Source organism: Anolis carolinensis, chromosome 4, assembly GCF_035594765.1.
Source record: "Anolis carolinensis isolate JA03-04 chromosome 4, rAnoCar3.1.pri, whole genome shotgun sequence".
Taxonomy (NCBI): Eukaryota; Metazoa; Chordata; class Lepidosauria; order Squamata; family Dactyloidae; genus Anolis; species Anolis carolinensis.
Genome location: NC_085844.1, coordinates 81475843 through 81488648, shown reverse-complemented (window position 1 = coordinate 81488648; position 12806 = coordinate 81475843). Strand labels below are relative to the sequence as shown.

The following is a 12806-nucleotide window of genomic DNA, read 5'->3' as shown; positions in this document are numbered from 1 at the left end:
AACTTCTGGACAACACTTCCATAGCGAATTGTTCTGGATTCAAGGTGGCTAAGGTTCAATCAATTTTTGTTCCTCATGCATTCCTGCTTACCTGTAGGGTCACAGTTGCAGGCCACACAACCGTTTTGATCCCACTGGCGATAGAAGCCCTCCTTACACCGTTCACAGTGAGGCCCCTCTGTGTTGTCAATACAGTTGAGGCACACATATCCATTGCCTGTTCGTCTGAGTAATTCAGTGTCGAACATGCACTGTCTGGATTTCCCATTACAATCACAGGCTGAAAAACAAAGGTAATGGCTATTAAACAAAATAGACCTGCACAACATTTTTGGATATTTAATTATTTATTTACAGTATTTATATTCCGCCCTTCTCACCCCGAAGGGGACTCAGGGCGGATCACATTGCACACATATAAGGTAAACATTCAATCCCATAACATAGAACAGAGACAGAGACAAACGCAGGCACGGGCTGGCCTCGAACTCATGACCTCTTGGTCAGAGTGATTTGTTGCAGCTGGCTGCTAACCAGCCTGCTAACCAGCCTGCGCCACAGCGCTACATAATTAATTTGACATCTGCAGTTTGAAGATTACATTTAGCTTGTATATTCAGCGTCAACCAAAAAGTCATGGGATAACATGTAGCTGGACTCCACCTGATATGGAATATTGGCTGGTCGGAGTCACAGGTCTCCAGACACTTCAAACTTCACCAACATGCTAATATGCTATATTTGAGGGGGGAGGACTACACACTATTTTCCACCTCTGAACTAGTGTAGCATAGTCTTCCATGTTACTTCTAATCTTCACAAATTGTGTTGTGGGGCTTTCTTAGAGGCTAGGCATGGGAAGTTGAAGAAGGTGCCGCCTTTTCTTGACAGTGTTCCATTTCTCTATCTCTTTGTTTCATTGCTTTCCCCCCATGCATCAAATAAAGGTGATGGATAACAGTATGGGGTATAAGAAAGCAAAACAAATCTGCATCTACCATCTATACCAGGCATGGGTAAACTCAGGCCCATGGGACAGACGCAACTACTTGAGCTCTTCCCTCTGGCCCTCGTCTGCCTTGGCCTTCCTCTCAGCTTGTGAGTATGAAGGCCCACTGTGGCCCCAGGCTGAAAGGAGGGCCAAGGCAGAGACATGGCGCTGCCAAGAGCTCTCCAGAGAGCTCTCGGCAGTGGCATTTCTCCTCCGTTCATCCTGGGAACTTGGTGGCCCACTGACTCCCCAAGATGAGAGGAGGACCTTCCCTCCAGACACCAACTTCCCCCACCTCACCACACCAAATGACCTTGGTTTCCTCTCTACTGCTCCCTCCCAACCCATATTATGTTCACATTATCTATGCCAGGAGTGTCCGACTCATTTTTACCGAGAGCCACATTAGTCTTATGGTTCCCTTTAAAGGGCCATTTGTGATTGTAAGACAGTATAAATGTATGTTGCCCTGGCATTGAAAGCCTCATGGGCCACATAAAATGATGTGGTGGGCCAGATTTGGCCACATGCCTTGTATTTGGAAGGCGTAGTCTATAGGTTTGTGAAATCCGACTCTTAAGTATGAACTAATTGAGGGTTGGGGGTGCAAACGGTTCAGTTACTGAATGCAGCAAGACTTCTGATAAAGTGAGATTCTAGCTGTTCCAAAAGTTACCTTCAAAGGAGTGTGGTATTTCAGGGCATGAAAAGGCTCCCAATTTATATCACATGATGACACCTTACACAATATATTAAAATATAAACAATGAAAGCACATCAGCAAATTTAATACTATGAAAAGCAAAAATGGTGGTGCCATTTTTAAAAAAAAAAACTCTCAAAAATATCATTCAGACATCTGAAAAAATTTTTTTGCTTGGTACATAAAAATAAGTGCCATTTGCCCTAGGAATAAGTTTCTGCACGGTGCTACAACCATTGAGGCGTTTGCCAGGTCACTGTAATAACAAATGAATAGGCATTACAGAATTCCTAATGTGCATAAGTAACTGATACAAAATTTGGATACATGGCAATTTTCCAGGCCAGTTTTGTGGGCACAACTTTTAAAGTCTGGAGCATTTGTCAAAAGTATTGTGCCTTATATCTTTGCTAGACAAATTGTCTATTGACAGATAACCTGTTAATCAACAATTTGTCTAATAAGACCATAAAATATGTAAGGGTTTGTAAAAAGACACCATGATAGAATGAGTTGACTGGAAGGGCATGTGGCGACAGCTGATTGGCTGAGCCAGCCAGAAGCCAGAATTCCGATTGGCTGCTGCCTCTAGTTTGGTGTTGAGGCAAACGGTTTTAACTGCCACCTTCATCTCGGAGAGAAGACGAGCGCAGACTAAAAATGGTTAGGGAGGAAATGGCTGCCATACTCTCCGAAGCCTAGTTATTTATAAGGCAAATGGGGCATATTTAAAGGAACCGTTTATTCCCATGTTCTCTGTGTGAATTCAGAAAGACTGATATATATTTTGCTGCCCTGTTTGAAATTTTGAACTAAAGTAAAGATACTGTTACCTGTTGCATAAGCCTGACTGACATTTTATTATACTGCAGGGTTTATCTTGATTCAGAAACTGTGGTAAAGCTTCTATTTATTTCTACTACCATCAACAAGACATAACAGCTAAATTTAATTTCCATGTCCAGTACCCATAGAAATATCATGTGGTTTATTTTTGATGCTGATTATCTTCTGAAGTCCAGATTTGCACTGAATGTTTTTTAACCTCCAGAATGCTTGTAAGTACATGTAAGTACATGAAACACAAAAGAGGAGAGAATTCTGCCCAGAAAACTTCTTCATAACAATACTAGAGAGAATGTATTTTCAAGAGTGACATGTCAGCCTTTCTCGCATCCCAATGCCTGCAGATTAGAGTTTCCAAATTCGTTCTGTAAGTCAGTTGTAGCAAAACCTTTTTGTTGCATTTTTACTAAGCATGCTCTTATTCTTAAGTATTAGTATTGGAGACCCAGAGAACAGCACCCATCAGCTGCTCCAGCTAATCCTCCAGTTGGCTGCCAACACATACGATCAAGTTCAGGCATGACACTTGCATTCCAAGCACCTGAGCGGTTCCTACGTGTCACACCTAGGCAGGATTTGCCATGGCTGCCAAGCCAAGTAGAGCTGATCTCATTCCCTTCAAACCCTGCTCAACAGCACCTGGAATTTAATCAGCCCACTGCCCCAGGCAGTGCCTCAGCTCATGGTGCCTGTCAGCAGCTTCATTCGCTTTCTGAAACTCCCCAGGGTGCTTCTGCTGAAGTCCTCCTTTTCCTTCAGATGTAGGTAATTTGCTGCTTCCTTAGTAGCACAGGTTGAAGCAGCACATGATACAAAACTCTGACATTTCCTCCAGATTTTTTAAAAAGCCAAAATGACTAGGGTGGGCATAAGACAGAAATGAGTGAGCTGCCATCCTTATCAATATCCACCATAGGAGCTGTAATCCGATAACACCTTCAGTCGAATCACATGGGTTTCTTTTCAATGGTGATGACGGGCTTTTATGAGTTTGGCTACATAGCCCAATGGCTCCCATCATAACCATTAAAACTACTTCCAGGGCAGCTCCATGGCCAAACTGGAAAAAAAAAGCCTTGCTGCCACCAAAAATAAGCTGGTGGCAGATGATGGAAGACTCCCTGTCTTTCCATTAGGAAAGATGGGTCGTGTTGAGTTTAAGAGGCTCCCCTCAGTGTGATGAGGCAGGGGGGAAGCCAGGACGGAGCAGAACGTAAGGTGACAGGTCCCTGTGTCCCCTGGGCAGGCACCGTTTCTATCACCACATTCCATGGCAATATCCAATTATTCCAGTGGCACATGTGAAGAAATCCCTGGAATACGTATTCCCCACCTTATATCCACTTTCCATAATACGTTTTGTGGCATATACTTAAAAACATGTGCAAATGATGTTGTTCAGATATTTTAGATTGATCAGAAGAACTGTTATGGCTCAGCCTTTGCCTTTGTGTGATTCTGATGTGCCTTTGCATGACTCTGATGAAGATTCTGGGTTATATGTGCATAATGATGGGATTCAGGATGAATTGGAGGATGCCTCTGATGCTGTGAATTATAGGAGCATTCCAGCTGTGGGAAATGAAGAGCAGGGAATTGTTCCCATGGGAATAAATCATGATGTTGTTTCTAGCGAGGACTTTCAAGTGCAGGGCGTGGAAAGGGAGGATAACGCTTTGCCGCCTGATAATGAGCTCAGTGACCTTGAATCTGGGGATCTCGATCGGGCTACAAGACTAGAATTTAGAGGGTTGCAGAGAAGCCTTCACATAGCCAATAAACGAGAGTTCAAAGGGCAACGGAACACCTTTATGTCATGCTTTTAAAACAGTCTGCTCGCAGAGAGCTCTTTGTCAATGCAACTCCATTGCTTGATCTAGAAGCAAGTCTGCTTTCCTGTAATATCTTGTGGATATATTCTGTTTGCTGGGACATTTGGCTTCTATGAAAAGGAGCTTGTTTTATGCTCTATGTTTCTGTGGACTTAATGCTTACAGCCTTGGTTTTGTACCTACCTTTTGGAACTGAACTTTTACCCTTTTTATGAACTATCTTTTGCCTATTTTCTAAATAAACTACAAAAGACTACTTCCTGTGTGTGGCTTGGTTTCTTTAGCAAGGTGAAGCTAACCTGAGGTGCGACAAGAACGATACAAATGCAAGGTACAGGATTAGACTTTAGTGCAAAGAAAGAACAATGTGTGATGGGCTCTAAGAAATGATACAATTTGATTTTGAATGGAACTGGATGAAACGCCATGGTATGAACTTCTTCACATGGCCCCTGGGACCGTGCTATTTCACCAGTAGGTGACAGCAAAAGGCATAAGGGGCATATAAAAGCAAAACAAATCTGCAGCTACCATCTATACGAGGCATGGGTAAACTCAGCCCCATGGGACAGACGCAACCACTTGAGCTCTTCCCTCTTGCCCTCGTCTGCCTTGGCCTTCCTTCCTTGTGAGTATGAAGGCCCAGCGTGGCCCCAGGCTGAAAGGAGGGCCAACGCAGAGATATGGTGCTGCCAAGAGCTCTCCAGAGAGCTCTCGGCAGTGGTATTTCTCCTCCATTCATCCTGGGAACTTGGTGGCCCACTGCCGCCCCAAGATGATAGGAGGACCCTCCCTTCAGACACCAACTGCCCCCGCATGAACTGCCTCACTGCATCAACTGCCCCTTGCCGCACCAAATGCTCTTCGTCTCCTCCTTACCGCTCCCTCCCAACCCAGCCCGGCCTACCTTTTCCACCCCACCCCACATACCCTCTCTCCTTCCCCCATCATATGGTGGGAATGGGATAAGGCTCATTGTCCCATCAGGTGAGAGAAAGAGCAGCAACGCATGGGAATGTGTATTGGCCTGTTGCCCTTTCCGCCATCATATGTGGGGAGAGGGAGGAAAAAACTTCCCTCTGCATTTTGCAATACTTCTCTCCACTTCAGGAAGTATGTGGGTGGGGTCTGTTGAGTGTCATCTGATGGCACTCAGCAGGTCCTGTCCAAGCCCCATTGACAACCACAAAAATGGGGCTGAAAACTCCCAGTGTTAAGAGGTCCTAAAATGATGCTTCTCCCACCCGGATGGGACATCATTAGTGTTAATAAATTAAACATCTGGAGTCCATTCATATTACAAAAACATAAGGCCCTTTTAGCTGCCATGGTTCTGCGCTATGGAATTGTGGGATCTGCAGTTTAGACAGGAGCATTTGGAATGCTCAGTCAGAGAGCTCCAGTGCCGCAGAAAATTTAATTTCTGGAATTCTATCAGATGGAATCATGGCGAATAAAGGAAGATAATTCAACTGTAATTGTGTGATGTGTCCCTAGATTTGGCATCACAGAACAAAGCCTTCATATCATGGACACAGAACTCACTCCAAACTTTTACTGCTGAGGGAAAGCAATAAATGGCGTACACACAACCCAAGTCAAGATGTATATTATCTGGAGCCGGAAAGTTATTTTGACACATGAAGCAGAAAATCCCACATGCTCTCCCTCCACACCACTACCAGTTAAAATGCAACAAGAATGAAGTAAATCATAAGCAACCTTCTCTTGACACTCCATGCCTAAGGTCAGCTTGTTCTGCCTAACTGTAGGGCTAACATATAGTAAGAGTGCTGCAAAGTTTCATATCTATGCTTGGCTAAAAAAAGATTGTTTGGTTTTGAACAAGTCACCAGGACTTGTTGTTGTTGTTATTGAAGGTGGTATACAAAGGCCATAAATAGTGAGCATAATCAGTAATACACAGAAAATATCCAAAAAAAATTGGGAGGAATAGAATGAACAGAGGACACCACATTTGCAAAAACAGTTATTTCTAAGCAGAAAGAAAACTAGTTCTAATCATCAGCATTGCTGAGTGTCCTGGAATATCTCTGCAGCCTGAGCACACTTGCTATACCTATTTATGGTCACAGGAATGTGGATACAGAGATGTAATCAGGAACATACACACTATGTAGGCATCTGGCAGGTAGGGTAGAGAGAAGTAATGCAACTAAAAATGCCATGATATATAACCTCTGATGCACCACGAATGTTAATGCAATCAATGGTGAGCCCCTCTTAACTACCTTTTCCCCACATGGCTGCCTTCTTAGTACGTGAGTAAACTCTTTTGCTGGGGTACAGTGATGATCATAGCCATAATTTCTGTTGTCTTGTCAAACTATTACTAGAATGAATCATGATCTAGCTCAAACCATAGTTTATCATTCTACATCATTTAAAGCCACCAGAATTGCTGAATTTGCAAACTAGTTTCTGATGGCTTTATCTATATATATAAATGAGTGATGGCATCACGGCGACCGACAAAACAACAAAACTACAGGCCCCCCAACCTCGAAATTTGACAACACAACCCATCATCCATGCCTCTAGGTTGATACAACAAAAAGAAAAGAAAAATAAAGTCCTAATTAGAGGGAAAGGAGTAATTGTTTTTATCCAATTGCTGTCAGTTAGAGGGCTAATCTCTGCCCATTTGGTCTCCTAGCAACCAGCTCAGCCCAGGGGACAGGCAGATTTAGGCCTCTTCCAGGGATTATCTAATTTGCACTGGATTATATGGCAGTGTAGACTCAAGGCCCTCCCACACAGCTATATAACCCATTTATAATATTATCTGCTTGTCACTGGATTATCTTGACTCCACACTACCATATAATCCACTTCAGTGTGCGTTTTATACAGCTGTGAAGAAGAGGTCTCATATAATCCAGTTCTAAGCAGATAATATGAGATTATCAATATACAGTAGAGTCTCACTTATCCAACATAAACAGGCCGGCAGGATAAGTGAATATGTTGGATAATAAGAAGGGATTCAGGAAAAGCCGATTAAACATCAAATTAGGTAATCGTTATACAAATTAAGCACCAAAACATCATATTATACAACAAATTTGATAGAAAAAGTAGTTCCATGAGCAGTAATGCTATGTAGTAATTACAGTAGAGTCTCACTTATCCAACCCTCACTTACCCAATGTTCTGGATTATCCAACGCATTTTTGTAGTCAATGTTTTCAATATATTGTGATATATTGGTGCTAAATTCATAAATACAGTAATTACTACATAGCATTACTGTGTATTAAACTACTTTTTCTTCCAAATTTGTTGTCTAACACGATGTTTTGGTGCTTCATTTGTAAAATCATAACCTAATTTGATGTTTAATAGGCTTTTCCTTAATGCCTCCTTATTATCCAACATATTCGCTTATCCAACATTCTGCCGGCCCGTTTATGTTGGATAAGTGAGACTCTACTGTACTGTATTTACAAATTTACCACTAAAATATCACAATGAATTTAAAACACTGACTACAAAAACATTGATTACGAAAAGGCAGACTGCGTTGGATAATCCAGAACATTGTATAAGCGAATGTTGGATAAGTGAGATTCTACTTTAATATGAAATAATTACTGGGATAGAATAATGCAGAATAATATAATCTCTAAAATCAGGACAGTAAATAAAGAGCAACACTCTGAAAGCAGAGAAATTGGAAATTCCACAAAAGAAACAATCAGGGCCAGCTAACACCTCCCAAGAAAGGATTCTTCCAGAAATCAGAAATATTGTATATTCACAACCTTTAGGAAATAATATCCCTGATGGTGCAGCATGTTAAAGCGCTGAGCTGCTGAACTTCTGGACCGAAAGGCCGCAGGTTTGAATTGGGGGAGCGGAGAGAGCCCCCACTGTTAGCCCCAGCTTCTACCAACCCAGAAGTTCAAAAACATGCAAATGTGAGTGCATCAATAGGTACTGCTCCGGCGGGAAGATAACGTCGCTCCATGCAGTCATCCCACATGACTTTTGATGAGTCTATGGACAACACCGGCTCTTCGGCTTAGAAATGGAGATGAGCACCAACCCCCAGAGTCAGAAATGACTGGACTTAATGTCAGGGAAAAACCCTAACCCTAACCCTAACCCTAACCCAAACCTTTACCCTTTATCTTAACTACAACCAATTCCTCAATACTTTATTTCCAATACCACCATACTTCGCCACAGCAACGTGTGGCCGGGCACAGCTAGTTTTATATAGAATGATAAAACATGGTAGCAGGAAACTAATTGATCCTCTATGAGGGGTAACTGATTAATTTCACTCCAACCAACCAATTTCACTTTTTTCCCCACCCAGTATGCTTCTGAAGTACTGATGAGCGTCTCTCCGGAAAATGGGAAGAAAAAAATGTCATAGTGTTTTAAGGCCAGGTCCCATGGTTAGTGTAGTTACCCATCTGGCCTCAAACCAGTTCTAGACCTGTCAATCTAATCACTTGTGCAGCAAAACCAGGTCCTCCCAAACCGGTTCCAAGTGGCACTATAGTGGCTGCTATCAGTGGTGAGCCTCACCTTTGCAACTGTGCCCATTATGTACTTTCTCAAGGCAGGCAGACAGCCTCCCCATGGCCTGTATATTCTGTTGACTTCTGTTGGATGGAAGAGCATTCAGTCATGCAACTCCTTAACTCCATACTTTTCAGCATTCCTTCAAGAAGTAAAGCTCAAAAATAGGTTTACCTTCTCAGTCAGAAATAATCCAGCTAGCTCATTTTTTCCAAACCAAACCAAACCGACCTTATATGGCAAGAACTACTAGTAATCAGATTAAGTGGCACACGTAATTAGCACCACATAGCAATTTTCATACCCCATAGCTCAACTGGTTTACATGACATCATCCAACCATGCTTTGAATCTTCTGTGGGTTTTTTTAAAATGTCTTGTAACTGTCAATAGCATCTTTGAAGTCAATTACATCATGATAAGCATGTCTGTAATTGCATGGTTTTTACAAGAGAAATTTGCACTGCTTCCTAGTGTTGTTGCATCCCCTGAAAGTCCTTCAGAAAGCTTCTGAATTCAATTCCATTGCTGCATTGGGCTTTCATAGTAAAACTGAAGATACGCATAGATTCAATAAGGTTCAAAGGTCAGGCTTACCGATGATAGCAGCCGGCCCTAACTTGATAACTAGATATCATTCAACATATCCAGAGGGTATTAGTTTGGGATAGGCTGATTTACAACATATAGTGGACTAACTAATTTGGATTAATTCCTCTAGAATTTTAAACAGCAAATGAACATTCAAATTCCCCACCAAGAAATATCTAATTGATTTACGCTGCTTACAAATATTGGAGCTGATATCCTGCACAGACCAAAAAGGCTCTCCAATATTTTGATTCTATAACAGCATGTGTCTGGTAGCTATGCCTGCTCTAATCAGGATTGCTTTGAACACAAGCCCCAGTTGGGGAGATCAGATGCAATAGCAGACTAACCACCATCAAGACTGCAGACATGGCCTGAAGGTTAATTTGTCTGTTCTTGTGCATCACTTCATTGTTTGATACTTCATGGCTGGCAGTAAATAGGTAGACTCACTTTACTGGAAAGCAGAGACTTTGGAGAGATGTGAAAATTCAAATATCAGCCAGAGGGATGATTAATTAACAGCCACAAACAAACCAGCCTTTAGATTTCATTCATAAAACAAATTTGTTTTGCAGTACTTTAGCCTAAAGTCAAAAAGTGAAGCAGGAGAGTAACTGACTGAATTTTGCATCATCTGTTCATTGAAAACACCTGTTTCAAGCAACCAGATAGGCAACTGTATACATAGGATTCACCTGATGGCCAACAAGTACAGTAGGCAGAAGATGGAAAAGCTCATTTCATTCTCTCTGCAAAAACAAAACCAGGAGCAGATTGTGACATAGCCTGTGAACTACTAGTATCAGAACCCTTCCATACAACCATATAACCCAGAATATCAAGGCAGAAAATCCCACAATATCTACTTTGAACTAGGTTTTCTGAGTTCACATTGCCGTATATTCCAGTTCAAAGCAGATAATGTGGGATTTAATTCAGCTGTGTGGAAGGGGCCTCAGAATAAAGCTAAAGAAGAGCACTAAACCAAGAGTAGTACCAACATACAACCTAAAAAGTTAAAAGATAATGTAAATATAGAATTGCACTGTTAAACCTAATTGACCAGAAGCCAGAAAAACTGTGGATTAAAGCCAATGACACTATAAGGGAGAAATGTAAAAAGACATTATCTATAACCAAAAAGAAATAAATACTTCACTGGGTGACAGATGAAACTAATGAAGGAATTAAGGACAGATGAGAAGCAAATATAAAAGGAGTCAAATGCATTTGGAATGCAGAATGCAAGTGTTCAACAGCTTGTGTACATATATGTATACCTTTGCCATATATGGAACAACAAATGCCAGATGTCAAAACTGGATTCAGGAAAGGAAGAGGCACAATGGATCATATTGCAAACATAAGATGGAAAATTGAGCAAACCAAGGAATTTCAAAAACAAATCGATTTCTGCTTTGTATAGTATAGCAAAACCTTTCATTGAGTAGTAGATCATGAACAAGTATGAACTGTTTTTAAAGAATGAGTGTGCTATAACATTTTATTGTTATGATGCATAACCTGCACTCTTCAAGGAGACACCAGGACACAATATGGAGGAACTGAATGGTTTCCAATTGGAATGGGTCAGGCAAGACTGCATTTTATCAGCAGTGAATATTCAGCCTGCCAGATTATTAGTTTGAGGACTTACTATTTGGATAAACTAGAAGGAATTGCGCCATTTTATTTTTCAGTCCTTAGAAAGACAGAATTTTGGGATCAGCACATTTCTACTTTGTTCATTCAGGCAAATGGACTGATGCATTTACTCAGCTGAAGCAGTCCAAGCTATCAGACATAGCTGTGTTGTAATTTAATAGTGGTAGTGCCTTCTCCTCAATGTGCTTATAACATCCAAAGTCAAGCAGGCTGAATTTTTGGGAAGGAAGTGTTTAAAAGTACAAAAGCACAAGGTACTTTCCAAGTTGTGCTGAAAATGCCCTACCTTGAAAACAATTTTCTTTTGTGTTACTATGAACATGATAGGCAGCAGCTTGATTTTCGTCATGCTTTGCTGGAATATAAAATGTAACGGATACAGGTCCAAAACAAAGCCTTCATGTTTCTTTCTACAGGTTTCAGTGAATAGTCTCCATTCTACACATTTACTGTATGGTTGCTGCATAGTAATGGAGTAACTAGAAGGTATAATGCACCACACTTGTTCAGTCTAGCTGCTTCCTCTTATATTACAAATGGGTGCTGATGTGCCTAGCCAAAAACATCCAGAAAGCAGCTCATAAATCAAGCACATGTACTAAATTGGTTTAATATGTACAATTTGTGCTCAGGGAAGGGCTTGGCTTTCTGGCAACAGAACTGTTTGAATTTGGCTCCTATTCAATCACAGGAAATGTAAACAGGTTATAATAAACTTAAATATACTCTCTCACACACACATGAAAACAAGGCAAGATTATGTTAAGTCTCTTATTCTATTCCCTTGCCTGCTCTTTCCCATTTACTTCCTGGCCCCTCCTGTTTTCTAAGATACTGAGTTTGAGATCCTGCTCACAATTCATATATATATATATATATACAGTAGAGTCTCACTTATCCAACATAAACGGGCTGGCAGAACGTTGGATAAGCGAATATGTTGGATAATAAGGAGGGATTAAGGAAAAGCCTATTAAACATCAGATTAGGTTATGATTTTACAAATTAAGCACCAAAACATCATGTTATGCAACAAATTTGACAGAAAAAGTAGTTCAGTACACAGTAATGTTATGTAATAATTACTTTATTTACGAATTTAGCAGCAATATATCACAATGTATTGAAAACACTGACTACAAAAATGCGTTGGATAATCCAGAATGTTGGATAAGTGAGTGTTGGATAAGTGAGACTTTACTGTATGTATATATATGTATATGTATGTGTGTGTGTGTATATATATAGAGAGAGAGAGAGAAAGAGAGAGAGAGAGAGAGAGAGAGAGAGAGAGAGAGAGAGATACACTAAAGCAGTATTAAAACTATTCTTTGGCAAAAAGGCTAAGATGGAAAAATTAATAAATGGATTTCCCCCAGTTTGGCTCTTATGCTAATCATTTGTTTTTCTTCACCTAGACAGAATTTATAATATCCCCCATTAAACTCCTTCACTAATAGTTAACATTCAAGATATCAAAGTATTTACACAAATGCGCAAACCCCCAGGATAGAATAAATCATTTTCTACTATGTGTATGCAAACATACAACAGAGCACTCTCAGTTCTTAACTTAGTAAAAATTGGAGTTGAGCATTTAAAATTCAACTTTGAGGATTAA

The 12806-nt window shown here is 40.8% G+C and overlaps 1 protein-coding gene across 3 annotated transcripts in view; it reads right to left on the bottom strand.

The window, feature by feature from the left end:
- lamc2 (laminin subunit gamma 2) overlaps positions 1-12806 on the bottom strand; it is a 60680-nt gene that overhangs the window by 41157 nt on the left and 6717 nt on the right. For 2 of the 3 annotated variants that reach the window (XR_010006130.1, XM_008114717.3), the window contains exon 2: positions 92-280. Coding sequence is in view for 2 of the 3 variants with exons in the window: in XM_008114717.3 (XP_008112924.2) it covers positions 92-280 (189 nt within the window). In the remaining variant the exon portion in view is untranslated. Of the gene's footprint in view, positions 1-91; positions 281-5302; positions 7243-12806 lie in introns of those variants that run through there. The other variant, XM_062980723.1, reaches the window with a different exon arrangement.